This window comes from Scleropages formosus, chromosome 10 (genome assembly GCF_900964775.1).
Source record: "Scleropages formosus chromosome 10, fSclFor1.1, whole genome shotgun sequence".
Lineage (NCBI taxonomy): Eukaryota > Metazoa > Chordata > Actinopteri > Osteoglossiformes > Osteoglossidae > Scleropages > Scleropages formosus.
The window spans coordinates 19,948,731-19,968,896 of record NC_041815.1 but is presented as its reverse complement, the minus strand read 5'-3'; the positions used below and the strand labels follow the sequence as shown (position 1 = coordinate 19,968,896).

Below are 20,166 nucleotides of genomic sequence, written 5' to 3'. Positions count from 1 at the left end.
CTTTCATCCCTGAAATAACAACCCAACCAATGTCACCCACTCATAAATCAGGATGACAGCATTACAGACAGAACAAAGCTTTAAGATACACTAGTTCACGTCTACTGATGTAGCAGATGCCTTTCTCCAAATCAAAGTACAATGATTATTACTACACTACTGTGTACTAGTCTTAATACCCACTGCTCCACCGTACAGTTACTGCGTGCTGCGATTTTCGTGTGGGCGGGACCATTTTGTTGTGGGCGGGGCTATTCACATGTAGGCGTGGCTATTCACGTATAGGCGGATCTATTGGTGCAACGAAAAAAAGACACGTAACGAGGTACGAGTTCCTCCAAATATTTATATTAATACATTTAGCGGACGCGACCAAGACAAAAGCAAAAGCTGCTCTTACACTGATAATCACATATTTGCCACTTCCTGAGCTCTGTTCCCTGACCGTGTAAGAAAACCTGCGCTTTCAAGATGTTTGAAAGCAAAGCCAAGGCACGAGGTGGGACCTTTAAATGCAAATCTGAGCGCTGAACGGACACGTTCAACAGCCAACGTGTGACTCGGTTCGCTTCCGTTGCCGCCCAGACATGTCAGAGCCTGGAGAGGACGAGTAACAAAAACATAAACACACCTCCACTCGCTTAGCTGGTCTTTCCACCCAGTGCTGAGCCTTTTTGGTGCTGTTTTAACTCTGCACACCCGAGTTCAAGCGTTAGAAGCGAAACTGCTCCGGCTTGAATATTGACGGGAACGAATTGGAGGAACTACAGAAATTCCGATAAAAACAGGTATTTCAAGTGACAGTCAAGTGTGTGTGTTGCGCACTTTCTTTCACGGTGATTACTGTACATTATTCTTATATCTTTCATTTTCGTTTTTTATATTTTTCATTATATTAATGTCCATGAGCTGAAGACTCGCAGGTGTATATGAAGAGAAATGGTCTTTACTGCATGATTTCGCAACAGTACTGTATGTGTGTGTTAACCAAGACGAAAGGAAAAGTGGACGGAGGTTTATTTATCACGACAACAAGAAAAAGTTAATTAAACAGTGAAACTACCCCAGATTACCACACAGTAGATGAAACAGTGTTAATATAGAGTTATACCGTGTTTTTATAAGGTGACGATGGGCGTAACTGTCAGTAATTTACAGCTGAATCATCCCGGAAAGTCAGTGTGAAGCTGGAAGCGACTGCGTGTAACTGATCTGCGACGGTCAGTCGTTTTTTTGTAATTCCAGGCAGAAGTGGCCAATTATAGAAGCGATTATGCTTTCGTAGATTCTAGGAACGGTTAATGAGCTAAGAATCAGTGAAATTGTTCTTTTTATTAAATTTTATTTGATGTGACTAAACGAGTGTAATTCTCCTGAAGACGTTCCAGCGTTTCCGCGTCCTGAATTAGACAAGCGCCAGTGGCAGTGACAAACTAGCCAATGAAACAGACATATACATTTACATTTATTCATTCAGCAGACGCTTTTGTCCAAATCGACGTACATCAGCAGAAGTACAATTTGTGCAAGAGACACGGCTGCAGACATGTGACTCTTAAGTAAACTTAGTTTACTTTCCACTTGATGTACCAACCAATGTTCAGCGCTCAAGCAAGTAGTAGGTGCGTAAAACGCAGGATAGATGAATCCTGATAACCTCCTACCAAATTTTTTTAATTTTTATAATAAGCTACACAGTCGTATACAGTGCCGGAGTAGCGGCTGTGCAAAGGCGTATTCTAATACATGTTGCCATTAGGAACACACAGATCTTCTAAAAATGCAGTGTTTTATAGATCATTTACTTAGTTTTATCTTCCATATTGCACTTCACTGTCCATGGCTATGACGCGATTATTGAAGTCACAAATTTCCCTGAAACATATATGTTAGGACTGTGGGAAGAAACCAGTGAGAACACTGAGATCATGCAAACTCCTCACAAATTTAGCAGGGTGTGAACCTACAAACTCTCACACCATCCAGGTGCTGTGAGCTAACAGTGCTATTCACTGCATTACCATACCATCCATACCTGTACCTTCCCTCACCTTCCCTTACCAAGAAAACTATCCAGGTGATCATTATTACCTGCAACCAACACAGTCTGAGTGCGCAAATGTTTTAGCATGAAAACCGCAGTTCTACTGAGAACTGGCTGCAAGTTAGTACATGACAATAAGTGTTGACACCTCCTGCAGTTCTGCTTTCTGCTCCGTCCGATGTCAACGCTTTGCAAAATATCCTTCCCTTTCCTCCGCAAAAAAATCCTTAACTTCTATATGGTAGTGTAGTGGTTAGAGCCTCACCTGTGGCTGTAGTATCCTTGAGCAATGTACTTACCCTAAATTGCTCCAGCAAAATTACTCAGATGTATAAATACTTGTAACCTCAACACTGCAAGTTGCTTTGGAGAAAAGCATCTGTTAAATGTAAATGGTAAGTTCAATGGTACTTGAACCACCTTGAAACTGTTTTGACAGTAAAATATTTTCATGTTGTGTAACCCTTAACCCTTTCTCTCAAGCTGTCTGGATCCTGAACACTCTTAACCACGCTTAACATACCTGACTTCTGAACTCTGACCTCTACACCCACACACCCCCATCCAGAATGACACTGCAAAGATCGTCCTACCACTTCAAAATCTGTTAACATTGCTGTTTATTGAACCAACCACACCGCTGTACTTTATCCCATAGTGTTTTTAGTTTGGTAGTTAGTTATGGTAAATGGCTGTAGTTGTAATAGTATATGCTGTTGTAGTAATAGTACATGTTGTCTCCAATGTCACATCCTTGGTCCAAGAGAAACGCTGTATCACTCCTATGTATGTTCGAAACATATTGTGGGAATGACAAAGTTGACTTTGACTTAACAAGTCCAAGTTGTTTTTATTGTCATTCCTCTATATAGCTTGTATACAGTGGAACGAAATGTCGTTTCTCTGGAGACCATGGTACAACACAGAACAGGAGTACAGGACTAAAAAAAATGGGCTGTAAACTGCAGGCAGTCTGTAGAGTATGGAGTTGTGATGGGTTAACTGTTTGAATGTGCCAGGTGAGCGTTGGGAGGCAGCAGGGTGATCTTTACAGTAATTAGTTTCCAAGAAGTATTACATCACCAGAGTTTTATGGTTGTAGTCAGCAATCCACACCCATTTCTCTGTTTCCAGTCCCTTGGGTCAGAAACCAGATCAGTAAAGTGTCCTTAATACCATGCACACTACGAATTGTGTCATATTATTATTTACCAGGAGTTTACCATGTAACTTTCATGACAGAGCTGAATATGTTTTGTCCACTGCTGTAATGTCTGAGAGTCCAACCACACCAGAGAACATGTGTAAATATATTTACACAAAATATTACCATATATAACACACACATTTTGTAATATAATAATGTTACGATGTATTAAACACCAACAAAATTGAATCTTTTTTTCAGCTCTATCTTGAAACCTTTCATAAATTAAAGGTTTAAGGTATTTTTATATAATGAGTGTAATTCTTGAATATGGAAAACAAAATTTTAAGTGCCAGTAAGTGTTTCATAATGTGATGTGTCTTTACTCCAGACAGAATGGCAACCACCTGTGGATTGAGAACTCTGAAGAATGAGCCAGGTACGAGTTCCTCAAACGCTTACATTTATGTGCTCAGCTGACACTTGTCTCCAAAGCAATTTCCAGTTTTAAAACACCTGCATTTATTTCGCCATTTATACAGCTGGGTAATTTTGGCAATGTAGGGCAAAGACTTTGCTCAAGGGTACTACAGCTGGAGGTGGGATTTAAACCTCCAAAGGCAGCTGCTCTAACCACTGTTACCAGTTGCTTGAAACAGAAGAATGATAATGAATAAGAGTCAAAATACTATGAGTTTGTCACAGTTGTAAACAGACCTCTGGAATGTGATTTCTAAGCAATACGTATTGATGTGTATTGATTCAAAGGCTACATAGTGTAGCATAACCTGGAATCACAGAAACATGTGTTGGAAGAAAGAGGAACACAGTGAGAAGTCGTAGATCTGACAGAGACAATTTTTAGACTTGTAGAAGTTAGCTTATATCATTGCATTAAAACAGGGTTCTCTTTATCATGTTCCCTTTCTTTCTTCGGTCACTCAGTGCCCCTGAAGTCTGTGTCAGTGGAGGTAGACGTCCAGGGTCACGTGGCATCGGTCAACTCCACCCTTCAGTATGAGAACCAGGAGTCCAATCCCGTGGAGGCCATCTTCATCTTCCCCATGGACAGCAATGCTGCCGTTTACCGGTTCCTGGCCCGTATCGGGGACGTCGAGATCGAAGCCCAAGTCAGAGAGAAGGAGAAGGTGATTCCTGAGTGTATCCATTTCATGACAGGCCCTCTAGCTGTAATGAAGGGTATCTTTGTGTGTGTGTGTGTGATGTTTCCATCATTTGCTCTCAATCAGGCAAAGGAAGAGTATGACGATGCCATAAGCTCTGGGCAGGAGGCCTTCCTGCTGGAGGAGAGCGACGAGAGCTCTGACGTGTTTCGACTGAGTGTGGGGAGTCTTCCTCCTGGACAGACTGCCTCTGTTACCGTGGGATATGTCAGTGAACTGGCTGTGCAGGCTGACCACGCCCTGAGGTTCTGTTTGCCTGCTGTGCTCAATCCTCGCTACACCCCTCCAGGTACACAGGAATGGTTGCCTGTTACCAGCTACATGTTTTGAATGCATACAGCAAGCTAAATATTAGCTAGTGTTGTTGACTTGTTTGACTTTTTGGGTGAGCAAATGCAATTCCTTTTATCAAAGACATATTTCATATAAGTAGTAAGTATTGATATGTGCTGAAAGTAATTTGATTAGGAAAATTCAATTAGCATGGCTGAAATAATTTACTAGTTTTTATTAGCAAGTATTCTTCATCATCCAGTGCTCTCATTGTGTACATATAGTATGTGTATTTGTGTTATTATAATTAATTTATTTGATTGGGCAGGACACAGGTTAAAGTGAGAAAGGTGTAAATACATTTGTAAATATGTAGTGAAGGTGCTGAAGTGTTGACAAATGTCACGGTTTGGTTAACCACAGAGATGGTAAGAATATTAAGCAATCCGGTGAATACATTCGTATTTCATATGCACTTACAAGGTGACTAACAAGGGGAATCCTAAATGTCTTTATCGTTATTGTACTCAAAATGTTAAATCTTGACAATTACAATATTAGAATTTCTTTTAACGTTCTGTTGTAGCTGCATGTTGTAGATACTGTTGTGAAGATTAATCACGTTAACTGTGATTTTTCCCATACAAGTGTGTTAAGTATACCTCAACATGGTTACATTCTTGGTATCTGAAAACAACCACTGTTGTTGAATTGTTGGTTTTTTTTTTTTTTTTTTGTCTTTTGATTGTTTTATTAACACTTTTCCAGGCAGCAGCAGCATGACAACAGAGGCTTCTCCGCAGGCTGGTGATGTGCCATACACCCTGTCGCTCACTATGAACATCTACACCCCCAGCTTTGTCCAGACTGTGGAGTCTAATTGCCCCCTCACCCCACTGGCGTTCCTCTCCCAGGACAAAACTCAGGCCAAAGTAGGCCATCTGTTCATGTTTGTCCCTTTCTTTATACATCCCTTCTTTCTGTCCCAATTCATAGTGCTTCATTTCTATATTTTCTTCAGTACAAAATAAAATTCCAGGCTACATCGGTGACCTAATCCTTCCAATTTAGGAAAATGGTCACATAAATGGAAGACATGGTGAATAAAAGGTTTTTTTCATTGTCTTCGGTGGTCAGAAATGACATTGTCTTACCAAGAGTACCTGTACGCTGTAGGTGAGTCTGGCCCCAGGACACCGATTTGACCGTGATGTGGAACTCCTGCTGTACTACAGTGAGCCTCACCAGCCCATGGCCATATTGGAGGCAGGACAGCCAGGTGTTCAGTCCGGTGAGTTTGTGTTCGTATGCCGGAAGTTAGAAATGATTATGCTTTTGCTGTACTTCACTTTTTTTGGTTGATCATTAGATTTATAGAAGCGTTTAAAATGTACTGCCAAGTTTAGCTCCTGATGATCTTTTCTGTTTTCTCTAGGTTCATTGATGGGTGATACTGTAGCCATGCTGAGTTTCTACCCAGTAATTGAGGCTGAAAAATCATCTCACGTTGCTTCCAGTGGAGAGTTTATATTCCTGGTGGATCGCTCTGGAAGTATGGAATGTCCAATGAACCAAAACAGTGGGGATAAGAGCCGCATCAGCAGCGCCAGGGTATCCTCACTAAAACAAAACCGTAATAAGAGTACAGTCATTCTGTGTTATTCAGTCTCCTGATATCTGGTTTTCTGTAGATTTAGAGTATCTGCACTATAGAGGGTTCTAAAACCATAAACAGCAGTGGCAGCTAAGAAGAAAAAACAGCAACTATAAAGTTGCAAATCTTTAATTTCTACCTATAATTGTGAGGAAACATGAAATAGTATGAAATCAAAATTCATTGCTTTTATCTGTTTTCCCAATGTTGATTGAAAGAAAAAACCTCAAGGGTAAAATGATGAGGAAGGCTTTTGGATACAGGCCTATGTTTGCTAGAACGTATGATTTGTGCGTGTGATTCAGCAAAACTCTGAAACTAAAAATTTTAAAAATTAAATTTTTTAAAAATTTCATTTTCTAAGAACAAACTGAAAAAGTAAACCTGCATACAATTTTAATATGTGACAGTAATTTTTACTCTTTAGGACTTTGATTGGATGTTTTGTTCGCTTTCCATATGGGTTTAAAGTTCGCTGGAGGCCTCGTACTTGTGAGATTGTTGAGCCCCTTGTTTGGGTCACCGCTATACAAAATGAGAAGTGGTGGGGTGATCATATGTTTGTAGGACATGGCACACGTGTAACGTGGAGGTCATTGGGAATTGGAATTTTTTCACAATAAAATAAGGGTGTAATTTTCCACTTTTTTTTAAATTTTTCAGTTTGCAGGAACTAATTAAGACTGGCTAACAGGGATAAGTGACACTGATACACAGTGATACACACTGATATCCACTAATATACAGAAACACAGTAGAGTTCATTTACACATAGATAGCAAGTAGAGTCATCCTCTTACTGTTGTTCTCTTTTCTCACGTCTTCTCTATGTAGGACACTTTACTTCTGTTGTTGAAGAGTCTTCCACTGGGCTGTTACTTCAACATCTGTGGATTTGGTTCGGAGTACGAGTCTTTCTTCCCGTGAGTACCCAGTGAAAATATTATACTCTTTGAGAAAGAAGAAAGAACATTACCAGTATTTCTGTGTATTTGCTGATTAAAAGGTTCTTCTGTGTCTCTGTGGGTCAGTGAGAGTGTGGAATATACTCAGGCCACCATGGAATCTGCTGTAAAGATGGTGAAGTCAATGGAGGCTGACTTGGGAGGAACAGAAATCCTGCCACCCCTCCAGAACATCTACAGCAAGCCCTGCCTTCCCTCACATCCACGACAGGTATCATTTGTTCCACATGTAGCTGCATTCTAGCAAATTAGGAATGTATCACATTATTATGCTTTAATTTTGCTGAAGCAGACTGATAGCTACATAATGTACTTGTAATTTCCTGGACAATATGATTGATTGTTACTTCTTTGCCCCCCCCCCAGTTGTTTGTGTTCACAGATGGAGAAGTAGGAAATACGAAAGAAGTAATTAATCTGGTGAAAAGCCATGCTCACTCCCACAGGTGAACTGTATGTCTGGATACCTTGGTGTGTGTGAATTTGTCTGTGTGTGTACACATTCTCATAGTATCACTGCATCTAGGTGCTTCACCTTTGGCATTGGGGAGGGGGCCAGCAGTGCACTGGTGAATGGCATGGCTGAGGGAGGCTCTGGACACCCACAGTTCATCACTGGATCGGAGAGAATGCAGCCCAAGGTGAGAGAGGGATGAAAAGATGAACTAAGTAATGGAAAGAACATCTTAGAATTAAAAAAAAAAAAAAAAAAAAAATCCAAATTGCACTGCAGTCATGTTTGTATAGATTTCCAAACAGAGCTTGTTTGAGCCCTGTGAATGGGTATGCCAGGCCATGACCGCTCCCACACCTTCACGGCCAACTGCACCTGGTGGGGGGTTCGTTGGAACAAAACGGGCACTACATAGAGCCCATCTGAAAGTTCTTGTAGTGTTGTTGACACCTTAATAGTTCTGTGTGTTTTGTACAGTACTTGAAACTGAAAAGATATTTCAGTTGTGTTTCATTGTTTGTTGCTGGTTTAGAGCTATGGGAAAGAAATAAGTTCCCGCAAGTCTTTCTCCCACCATTCATTTTATTTTTATCAACTGCTCATTCCCTGTAAAGCACCAGTACTCTCTGCTGCACCATCATGTTTCTGATTGAAATTCTTGTTTTATGAAGAGTTCGAATATTCTAATTAATACTGCTAGAAAAGACAAGTCAACACTAAGTTATTTGCAAGTCATTAGCTGCAGAATTGTTACTTTTTTCCACTTTTTACTGCACTATGGATTGGAAAAGTAATCCTTTGCACTAACACTGCTGTTCTTCTCTGATTCAGGTTATGCAGTCCCTACAGTATGCGTTGAATCCTGTGGCAAAGGACATTGCAATGAAGTGGAACATTCCAGCAGAAGTTTCAGTCACCCCTCTCTCGCCTCCTGTTAATGTGCTCTTCAACCTGAAGCGAGTCATACAGTATTTCCAGCTCACAGGACAGGTCTGGAGTGTAACTTTTCTTCTCTCCAGTAATATAACTGATGTATATGAATGCCAGGCAGCATCAGTTTGTTTACTGACTTGGGGGACATTAGTTTCTTGGATTTGTTTAATCCATCTTGGTTTAGTCTCTTTCTGACAGAAAGTACAATATTGGAAACATTATATTGTATATTAGGGGGTGCGGTGGTGCAGTGGGTTGGACCACAGTCCTGCTTTCCGGTGGGTCTGGGGTTCGAGTCCCGCTTGGGGTGCCTTGTGACGGACTGGCGTCCCGTCCTGGGTGTGTCCCCTCCCCCTCCGGCCTTACGCCCTGTGTTACCGGGTTGGCTCCGGTTCCCCGTGACCCCGTATGGGACAAGCGGTTCTGAAAATGTGTGTGTGTGTGTGTGTATATTGTATATTATAGCATTCCTATGTACTTTGATTAGGGGTACACAAAGTTTTGCATCCTGTTTTTGTTTTCCATCCATCCATCCATCCATCCATCCATCCATCCATCTTCCTCCGCTTATCTGGAACCGGGTCGCGGGGGCAGTAGTCTAAGCAGAGCCCCCCAGACTTCCCTCTCCCGGCAAACCTCCTCCACCTCCTCTGGGGGAACCCCAAGGCTGGGGAGAGGGAAGACAGATACATAGTCTGTCAAACGTGTCCTGGGTCTGCCCCAAGGCCTCCTCCCAGTGGGACAAGCCCAGAACACCTCCCCAGGGAGGCATCCAGGAGGCATCCGGAACAGATGCCCGAGCCACCTCAACTGGCTCCTCTCGATGCGGAGGAGCAGCGGCTCTACTCCGAGCTCCTCCCGGGTGACTGAGCTCCTCACCCTATCCCTAAGGGTGCGCCCAGCCACTCTGCGGAGGAAACTCATTTCTGCAGCTTGTATCCGCGATCTCATTCTTTCGGTCATGATCCAGAGTTCATGACCATAGGTGAGGGTAGGAATGTAGCTCGACCGGTAAATTGAGAGCTTCGCCTTACGACTCAGCTCCTTCTTCACCACAACAGACCGGTACAATGACCGCATTACTGCGGATGCCGCACCGATCCGTCTGTCAACCTGCCGCTCCATTTTTCCCTCACTCGTGAACAAGACCCCGAGATACTTAAACTCCTCCACTTGAGGGAGCAACTCCCCCCTAACCCGGAGGGGGCAATCCACCTTTTTCTGACTGAGGACCATGGTCTCAGATTTGGAGGTGCTGATTCTCATCCCCGCCGCTTCTCACTCGGCTGCAAACCTCCCCAGTGCACGCTGCAAGTCTTGAATTGATGAAGCCAACAGGACCACATCGTCCGCAAAAAGCAGAGACGAGATCTCGCGGCCACCAAAACAGACACCCTCCGTTCCCTGGCTGCACCTAGAAATTCTGTCCATGAAGATAATGAACAGAATCGGTGACAAAGGGCAGCCCTGGCGGAGTCCAACATGCACCGGGAACAGGTCTGACTTACTGCCGGCAATGCGAACCAAGCTCCTGCTCCGGTCATACAGGGAACGAACAGCCCGTAGCAGCAAGCCCCAAACCCCATAATCCCGAAGTACCCCCCACAGGATGCCACGAGGGACACGGTCGAATGCCTTCTCCAGGTCCACAAAACACATTATGGACTGGTTGGGCAAACTCCCATGAACCCTCCAACACCCTAGTGAGGGTATAGAGCTGGTCCAGTGTTCCACGGCCAGGGCGAAAACCGCATTGCTCCTCCTGGATCCGAGGTTCGACTATCGGTCGGATTCTCCTTTCCAGCACCCTGGCATAGACTTTCCCAGGGAGGCTAAGGAGTGTGATCCCCCTGTAGTTGGAACACAATCTCCGGTCCCCCTTCTTAAAAAGAGGGACCACCACCCCGGTCTGCCAGTCCAGAGGCACCGTTCCTGAACTCCATGTGATGCTGCAGAGGCGTGTCAGCCAAGACAGCCTCACAACATCCAGAGACTTGAGAAATTCGGGGCGGATCTCATCCACCCCTGCAGCCTTGCCACCGAGGAGTTCTTTGACTACCTCAGCAACTTCAGCCAGGGTAATGGACGAGTCCCCCTCCGAATCCCTAGCCTCAGCTTCCTCTACGGAAGGCATGTCGGAGGGATTGAGGAGGTCCTCAAAGTACTCCTTCCACCGCCCGAGGACATCCTCAGTTGAGGTCAGCAGCGCACCACTTCCACTGTAAACAGTGTTGGTGGAACACTGCTTCCCCCCTCTGAGTCGCCGGATGGTTTGCCAGAATCTCTTTGAGGCCGACCGAAAGTCTTCCTCCATGGTCTCACCAAACTCCTCCCAGGCCCGAGTTTTTGCCGCGGCGACTGCCAGAGCCGCGCTCCGTCTGGCCCGCTGGTACCCGTCAGCTGCTTCAGGAGTTCCATGAGCCAGCCAGGCCCGATAGAACTCCTTCTTCAGCTTGACTGCATCCCTTACCTCCAGTGTCCACCACCGTGTTCGGGGATTGCCACCGCGACAGGCACCGGAGACTTTATGGCCGCAGCTCCGAACCGCCGCCCCGACAATTGAGGTGTGGAACATAGTCAATTCGGACTCGATGTCCCCCACCTCCCTCGGGACCTGGTTGAAGCTCTGTCGGAGGTGGGAGTTGAAGATCTCTCTGACAGGGGCCTCCGCCAAACGTTCCCAACAGACCCTCACTATGCGTTTGGGCCTGCCAGGTCTGTCCAGCTTTTCCCCCCGCCATCGAATCCAACTCACCACCAGGTGGTGATCAGTTGACAGCTCAGCCCCTCTCTTCACCCGAGTGTCCAAGACATATGGCCGAAGGTCAGAAGAAACGACTACAAAGTCGATCATCGACCTCCGACCTAGGGTGTCCTAGTGCCAAGTGCACTGATGGACACCCTTATGCATGAACATGGTGTTCGTTATGGATAAACTGTGACTAGCACAGAAATCCAATAACAACTCACCACTCGGGTTCAGATCAGGGAGGCCGTTCCCTCCAATCACGCCCCTCCAGGTGTCACTGTTGCTACCCACGTGGGCGTTAAAGTCCCCCAGTAGAACAACAGAATCCCTAGTGGGAGCGCTTTCCAGCACGCCCTCCAGGGACTCCAAGAAGGCCGGGTACTCTACACTGCCACTAGGCGCATAAGCACAAACGACAGTGAGAGACCGTTCCCTGACCCGAAGGCGCAGAGAGATGACCCTCTCATTCACCGGGGTAGACTCCAACACATGGCGGCTAAACTGGGGGGCTATTAATAAGCCCACACCCGCCCGCCGCCTCTCACCCTGGGCAACGCCAGAATAGTGGAGAGTCCACCCTTGGTCGAGAAGAGTGGTTCCAGAACCCAAGCTGTGAGTGGAAGTGAGCCCGACTATATCCAGACGGTATCTCTCAACCTCCTGCACTAGCTCAGGCTCCTTCCCCGCCAGTGAGGTGACATTCCAAGTCCCAAAAGCCAGAGTTGGCATCCGAGGTTTGGGTCGACCGGGCACTCGGCCCAGACCACCACCCAAATCACAACGCACCGGCCCCTTATGTCCTCTCCGGCAGGTGGTGAGCCCACCGAAGAGCGGCTCCACGTTATGGCTTCGGGCTGAGCCCAGCCAGGCCCCGTGGGCTTAGACCTGGCCACCAGGTGCTCGTATGCGAGCCCCCCCACCCTGGAGCCCGGTGACCCCATACCGGGCAGGGTGAACGAGATCCTTGATTTAATAGTCATAAAGGGATTTTGAACCGCGCTTTGTCTCGTCTGTCACCCAGGACCTGTTTGCCTTGGGAGACCCTACCAGGGGCATATAGCCCCAGGCAACATAGCTCCTGAGATCATTCAGGCACTCAAACCCCTCCACCTCGTTAAGGTGGCGGTTCGCGGAGGGGTGTTTTTGTTTTCACCTGGCTTAATTTAAGTCTGTTAGTTAAGTTTTGACACTATGAAATAAAGAATGATCAAATCCACTGGGCATGTGCCACAGGTCTTCCCCATGTTGTATTTTGGAGTGTAAATTCCTCAGATAAATAGTGATTGTTCATTTAAATGTGCAAAAAAGTTCCATTTGTATCTTGCAGAGGTCATGTTTTTTTGTAGTCTTTTCACTTAGCAATTCAGTGAAAAATGTACTTTGACTAGGGGTACCTGAAATTTTGCGTACTGCTGTATTATACACATTTTTCCTTCTTTTTGTGTCTCAGAATGCCAGCAATATGTCCGGTTCAGTGAGTCTCCATTACATTGTTGAAGATAAACCTTTTGAGAACAAAATCAGCTTGAACCTGAAGCCAGATGCTGACAACAGGTAATAATCAGACTTCAGAGTTAATTTTTAAGGGCACAGATATTGGGCCTGGACAATTGATGTGTTAGTAAGGCCAAAGGCCAGGGCACCAAATGTAGTTTTTTCCAGAGAACACTGGATTTGTATTCATTTGATTTTTGTTGTTGTGATGAACAAAAAAAATGCAGGGGTGGTGTTTCCTACAGTGTTTGGTTAAGAAATTGAGACATACTTTACATATATTACAATGTGGATATCAGTGGTGGGAAGAGTGGGGGACTGCACCCCCTCTGTTCAAAGTAAACACTTTTTCTCCCCAGTCTGGGATGTCCTCTGTCCCTCCAGTCAGTACTGATAAAATGGTCAATATTCAGAGCTTAACAAAATGGGAAATTGCTGTCCTATCCTGTTTGTAATAATCAAGATACAAGGGCTCCTGTTCTGACATGTATAATTTTCCATTTTATTCTTTTCCACGCTTACTTCACCACTCTCACGGAGAGCCTCGAAGTTGCACCATTTCTTGGTATTTTAGTGTAAGGCAAAGTAAATTTGCACAAGCATATAATCACATTCTAATTCATAATTCGAACTAGACTATTTAGTAGCACTCACTGTTGGCCTTGGAATGGCAAGATCATGAATGAAATGCTATTTTCCATGCTAGATAGTTTGCTTAACTGCAGACAACTCTAGTCTCATGTCAAGTAAGTAATGCACCAAATTTAAGTGTATCAGGGCCAAAGGGGAAATTCCTGCGTTGCACACAGACTGGCACACGCACATCTAAGGCTTCGTCTGCTGTCGTTTTGTAATCAGTTTGTTTGTTTGTGTGGCCTCGTAGCATGCTGCTGCACAGACTGGGGGCCCGAAAAGCCATTGTGGACCTGGAAGGGAAGGTGAGAGAGGGAGATGACAAGAGTGCGAAAGAGAGAGTAGTAGAGCTGAGCATCCAGTCAGGAGTGAGCTCCTCCTACACTGCGTTCATTGGAGTCAACAGGGAGAACAAGGAGCCGGTCCAGGGGCCCCTACAGCGCAGACTCATGGCAGCAAGGAGTCTATTTGCAGGTAACAGCTTTGCAGGGAGCCTGACAACACTGAATATAGATGTTATCTTTTGATATTAACAATAGATGTTCAGTATCTTCTAGGATACATTCCACTAGTAAAGGGAAATGTCCAGTGTGCTGTTTGCCCTTTTTTAATCTGGAAATATGTCCAGCCTAAGGGGGGCGTGGTGGCGCAGTGGGTTGGACTGGGTCCTGCTCTCCAGTGGGTCTGGGGTTCGAGTCCCGCTTGGGGTGCCTTGCGGCGGACTGGCGTCCCGTCCTGGGTGTGTCCCCTCCCCCTCCGGCCTTACGCCCTGTGTTGCCGGGTAGGCTCCGGTTCCCCGTGACCCCGTATGGGACAAGCGGTTCTGAAAATGTGTGTGTGTGTGTGTGTGTGTGTGTGTGTGTGTGTGTGTGTGTGTGTGTCCAGCCTAACATCTTGTTACATTTTTTCTGGTGAAAATTTACTTTGTAAACCATTGAGAACGTGTTTTTTTTTTTTTTTTTTCCCCCCCCCCCAATTGTAGGAAGTTATCCTGTACCTTATATGTGTCTTCAGGCCCCTCAGATGGCCTTAAGCAGGTGTGCCTTCAGCATGCAGCCTGCTGCATGTCTCGCTGCACCGTTTGCCAATTATTCTTGTGACATTGTCGAACAACGTTTTTGTAAGTATCAACCGTCTTTAGGTTCCAGCCTTTCAGGTCAGAATCTTTTGGCCTAATGTTTTCTTCTTTTACAAATTTCTGCAAACTGATACGATGTGGAGTACCGTATATGCATTAACACATATCTTGGGTTGCTTTTGTATGCTGTCTTACTCATGTCAGTCATTTGTTTTTGTGGTCAGAATTTTCTTTTAAAAATAAGTTTGGTGTAAACAGTAGTAAGGGGGGAGGGTGTATGAATTCTGTATATGAACATGGGAGAGTCTTACTCCTAGACCGCAGCATTTTCAAGATGTCTATCCATTTTGAGAGAGATATGTGTCATAGTATTCTGAATGAAGCACAGTTTTGTCTTTTTATAATTGCAGTTTAACTGTTTTTCTCCTCAGCATTCGTTGATGAGGGTGAATGTGAAGATTATGCAGGTCAGAATTTTATAATAACTACATTTTTTTTAAGATACAAATGTTTCCTAGTTTATTTTAATTGTGTTTAATTCACCATTCCTTATAAAACTTCTGTCTGTTGTGGAGTGAAGGTGTTTTTGCTTGCTGCTCTTAATTGGCCACAAAACAGTAGTGGTGTTTACAGGCTGTGTGTACTGGTCCTGAGTATTTGTGTGCAGTTAAGTGACAAACTTTGTAAATGTTTATTAATAGTTGAAAAGTTGGCATTTAATATGGGTTTGTGGAGAGACTGTACCATTTTCAATAATTTAAATAATTGAGCAACATTAAAATGAGAACATTTGGTTCATTTAAAAAATCTTAAGTATCTTTATTGACTATAGATCCAAGAGTTTTACATGCTTGTAAATATCTTGGATCTATAGTTAATAGATACTTTTGCTTGTACATGTTTTGCTTTTACATGCTTACCTTGTTTGTGTTCAAAAAAAAAAAAAAAAGGGGGGGGGAGGGAAAGGACATGTATTTAGTTTTTATTGATTCTTGTATGTAAAATACTGTATATTATTCAGCTCTTATTGATTGTGATTTAGTAATAAAAGCAACTTTGGCGATATAAACAAATCAAGTTACAAACAGACTTCAAGTACCAATTGTGTTTGTATGTTGAGGACTCAGTGTACTCATGTTAGAGAAATGAAGAATTACTCTGTCAAAGTTTTCCCAAATATAATGTATAATTTATAATATTATAAATGTAATATTTATAATAATCTGAACATTGCCAATGTTATCATTTGCTTATTGTGGTCAAAATTTATAGATTGATTCTAATTCCCATACCTGTTACATAAATTATGATTAAAACCATTTGCATGTATTATTTACACGTGATCCCCGATTTACGATGAGGTTACATTCCCCAAAACCCATCATAAGTCAAAAATATCATAATTCAAAAATGCATTTAATACACCCCTTTGCATGACAACATGTGAGATGCGGATCACTGTCGCTGCGCAGTATCCGCTCCGTGTATCGTTTGCTCAGGAAAAAAATCAAAATTCAGAATTCGACGTACGGTTTATACTGAAACTCTGTTGCCAGCTCACCATCATAAAGTCGAAAAAGTCGCAAGTCTAACCGTCATAAATCAGGGCCCACCTATATTTTGATTGGAAAATGTTTTAAATATTTTTTCAATTAAATATATTTTAAACATTTGTTTGTATATCAACCTTTTTAAAAAACATTTTACAGAACATACATTTTATTTCTGACTGAAACAGTTGTAAATTTTTAAAGCTAACTAGCAAACTAACATCATGACACATTGCTGAAAAAGAACCTGAGGATTCTATGATGGAGCTGATTGGTCTGCAGAGGGCTGATGATTCCTTGGACTTCCATCAATCTCTGGCTTAATTTATTTATTTACATTTATTCTTTTAGCAGGCGCTTTTCGCCAAAGCAACGTACAGTACATCTCATAGAAACAATTCAATATATGAACATGGGAAAGTCTTACTCCCGCACCGCAACATTTTCTTTATGTATTGCTTTTGTGCACAAAATGTGTGTAGTCTGAGTGTAGTCCTAACAGATTAATGTTCATTTCAAAAGTTTCAGGTTGAAAGTTTGATATAACCGTAGCAATACGTGTCAGATTTATTGTCACATACAGAGCTGAATGTGATTTGTGACAGTGAAAATATACAGGTAACTAATATAGGTGTGTAACCTTGACACACTTTCCTCTAGCTTCAGCGCTAACATTACATTTCATTTTTCCATTCTGCAGATGCTTTTCCCCAAAGTGGCTTACAGAGTAAAGGTACCCACAGTTATTTTCCCACTTACAATATACAAACTGTTAGATCATGTCAAGGACCACTCCTATGTGGAGCATCTGCCATCAAGAAAAATACCATATACACCATATGAAAACATGACTCTGCCATCAGTTTCAAGATGTCTGTCCATTTTGAGGGGAATACATGTCATAATATTCTGAATGAAGCACAATATTGTCTTTTTATAATTGAAGTTTAAATGTTTTATTCCTCAGTAGGAGGGGCTGAGATGATGACACTTTCCAATTATGAAGGTCAGAATTTTATATTATCTACATTTTGATTTTAATTTTTGTAAAGATACAAATATTTCCTAGTTTATTTTAATTGCATTTCATTCACCATTCTTTCTAATAAAACTTCTGTTGTGGAGTGAAGGTGTTTTTGCTTGTTGCTCTTAGCTGGCCACAAAACAATAGTTTTGTTTCCAGGCTGTGTGTCCTGGTCCTGAGTATTGGTGTGCAGTAAAATGACAAACATTGTAAATGTTTATTAGATTAATCATTGAAAAGTTGGCATTCACTATGGGTGTGTGGAGAGAATGTACCGTTTTCAATAATCAAAATACTTGAGCTACATTAAGATGAAAACAAGGTTAATTTTAAAAAAAATCCTATAAGTATTTCTATTTACTAGATCCAAGATTTTTATATGACCTTGCTTGTAAAAAAAAGAAAAAAAAAAAAAGAAAAGGAGAGGGACATGCATTAAGTTTTTATGGATTTTTTTTTTTTTAGATCTGAAAATGGTATTCATTGTTGTGCTTTGCTTATTGTGATCAGTTTATAGATTGTGAACTTGATTTTGATTCCCATACAAGTTACATAAATTTTGATATTTTGTTTTTAAAGACATATTTTATATATAAATATATTTTAAATTCATTTGTATAACTACCTTTTTTTTAATTACTGTCACAAATACATTGCAGAACAAGCATATGTTTCTAAGAAAGAACCTGAAGATCCTATGATGGAGCTGATTGGTCTGCAGAGGGCTGATGGGTCCTGGGATCTCCAACAAGCTCTGGCTTCAATCCTTGGAAAACAGGAAGAGGAAGTGGTCAAAACATCACCTGGAAAGGTAATGGGGTCTAAGAAAGTTCACATGCAGATTGTTTGCTGTAAAATTCCTTACATTACTGAATCTCTAACAAATAATATCTCACCACCTCTTCTCTTGTTAAAACTTAACCCGAACTCTGTTCTTGATGATGCCATGGTATGTAGACTACTCTGAATATTTGGCAGAGAAACGTATTTTGTTATGGTGTACACCACATCCATAGATGACTCAAGTGTGTAAATTTCTCCCACTTGAAAGTTTGGCATTTGATTTACATGGCAATTCTAACTTCTAGAATGTCTAGACACCCTTCTGGAACTGTATTGTCTATATGTGTGCTGTTGTGACCTTATGCTGTTTAGAAAACTAATTTTTAAAAAAATGACTATCTGGTAATCCCAAAGGAGATACAGTTCATTGGGTGGATGTTTACTGTAATTACACCAAGAACATTTGTTGTGTTTTCCCACCCCAGCCTGAGTTTTCTTCAGTCTGGGCCACAGTGTTGGCAGTTCTATGGCTGCATGGATATAAGGCTGAATCCAGGGATGAGTGGCAGTTTGTGGCTACAAAAGCAATGACCTGGGTCAGAGCTCAGTCAGGTAGAAGAGACCTCTTTTATTTTTTCACTCACATTCATATACATTAGAGGATATGATAGCAGGCATTCTAAAGATACCTCTTTACTTCAAACTGTATTCTTGAGAAATGTGTATAGGCTATATATATAATTTTTCAAGGAGTTTTAAAATGTGTTCTATAGTGGTTGAAATACATGCAGTGAGGACAGGCTTATATGTATATCAATGGATTATGAGAACAAATATTAAGTGTGTATATAATTGTACAGAATATATGGGGAGTGCTGGATTTGTTTAGGATGTGTGTTCAATGTACTGTTCTTGTGTTTCAGGGTTTGATTTAACAGAGTTTGTGGCAGCTGGAAACTCCTTCCTGGGCCTCCAGGTGAAACTGTAGACCCTTGGCTTGCGAGAGTGAACCGCTTCCTAAACACTCCCATTGTTGGTGTCCAGCTACCGAAAAAGAAAGAATGACCCTAACTGAGAGTATTAATGTTCCAACATTAAATATTCTAAATGCTCAAATCCCCAAGCTTTTAGAATCAGTTTGGTGCCTTGGCATGTTTATTAACATGTGGAAAGTTTCAGCAACTAATAGCCTTTATTGTGGGAGCAAAAAAAAACATACTGTATAAACAAATGATTCTAACAGCATGGTTTGTGCATGAGTCCACTCATCACATGTGTTAAATCAAAAAATATTGTAAAACTCAAATTTCAGAGAACTTATTAGTTAAAATGTTGGGACATTAATTACAGCAACCTGAGATTTGAGGTGAACCATTGCAATGTCACAAACTCATTGACATTAAAATACCCGAAGTGAACCTCTGTTGTTGCAGTGTAGCAATGCATAGTCCTTTCTTATTTGCGGTTCTTACCCCTTTAATTGTTACTGCTACAAAAATAAATCTTGGCTCATTAAACAACTGCTGTACTTCTGGGCATCATTCTCAGTTCTTTTGCCATGCTTCTCCACTCTCTACTTCATCCATGGGCCAGACCGTGAAGCTGAGGGTAGCGTGTGCCCCCCCTGGCCTGGCGATTTCTGTATGCCACCGCCGTTGTGTTGTCTGATCTGATCAAAACGTGGTGGTTTCTTAGGAACTGCACAAAATGTTTCAATGCCAGAAACACTGTCAGCAGTTCCAGAAAGTTTGTGTGCGCATTCTGTAGCGAAACGGGTCATTTCCCTTTAGCTATCCTGCCCCAGTGCTGAAATGCTCTCATTCGCAACAAACCCAGTGGAATGACGGAAACTGTCGAGACCATCAACCTCAGAAGAGGGAAAAGGGATAGACAACCGCGAACTGACCTGATTCACTCCTCTGACAGAAACGCTTGCCTTGATAGAGGACTGAGTTCAGTCTGAGACCCAGGTAGATTATCTCTACTCTTGTGGGCACCAAGCAGCTTTTCGTCTCGTTTATCTTGAAGCCGAAGCTTTCCAAATGAGACACAAGCACTTTTGTATCTATCTCCACCTGCTGCCGTGACGGAGCACAGAGGAGCAGATCGTCCAGGTAAGCTGACGCTCTGAGAGCCGCTGTCCTCGGCAGTGCGAGTGCTGCTTCGACACACACACTTGCTGAACACTCTCGGGGCTGAAG

The 20,166-nt window shown here is 42.7% G+C and overlaps 1 protein-coding gene across 3 annotated transcripts in view; it reads left to right on the top strand.

The window, feature by feature from the left end:
* The first annotated feature begins 374 nt into the window (after positions 1-374).
* The window catches only part of LOC108928754 (von Willebrand factor A domain-containing protein 5A-like), a 42,543-nt gene continuing 22,751 nt past the window's right edge, over positions 375-20,166 (top strand). The window contains exons 1-21 of one of the 3 annotated variants that reach the window (XM_029255528.1): positions 375-788; positions 3,583-3,630; positions 4,137-4,339; positions 4,442-4,664; positions 5,417-5,580; positions 5,825-5,939; positions 6,084-6,259; positions 7,137-7,225; positions 7,334-7,478; positions 7,634-7,713; positions 7,794-7,908; positions 8,553-8,711; positions 12,854-12,957; positions 13,781-14,004; positions 14,513-14,650; positions 15,040-15,075; positions 16,859-16,891; positions 17,129-17,164; positions 17,842-17,993; positions 18,451-18,577; positions 18,889-19,485. In XM_029255528.1, the coding sequence (XP_029111361.1) occupies positions 3,588-3,630; positions 4,137-4,339; positions 4,442-4,664; positions 5,417-5,580; positions 5,825-5,939; positions 6,084-6,259; positions 7,137-7,225; positions 7,334-7,478; positions 7,634-7,713; positions 7,794-7,908; positions 8,553-8,711; positions 12,854-12,957; positions 13,781-14,004; positions 14,513-14,650; positions 15,040-15,075; positions 16,859-16,891; positions 17,129-17,164; positions 17,842-17,993; positions 18,451-18,577; positions 18,889-18,953 (2,427 nt within the window). In that variant the 5' untranslated portion in view covers positions 375-788; positions 3,583-3,587 and the 3' untranslated portion in view covers positions 18,954-19,485. Of the gene's footprint in view, positions 789-3,582; positions 3,631-4,136; positions 4,340-4,441; positions 4,665-5,416; positions 5,581-5,824; positions 5,940-6,083; positions 6,260-7,136; positions 7,226-7,333; positions 7,479-7,633; positions 7,714-7,793; positions 7,909-8,552; positions 8,712-12,853; positions 12,958-13,780; positions 14,005-14,512; positions 14,651-15,039; positions 15,076-16,858; positions 16,892-17,125; positions 17,165-17,841; positions 17,994-18,450; positions 18,578-18,888; positions 19,486-20,166 lie in introns of those variants that run through there. The other 2 variants (XM_029255527.1, XM_029255529.1) reach the window with 2 other exon arrangements.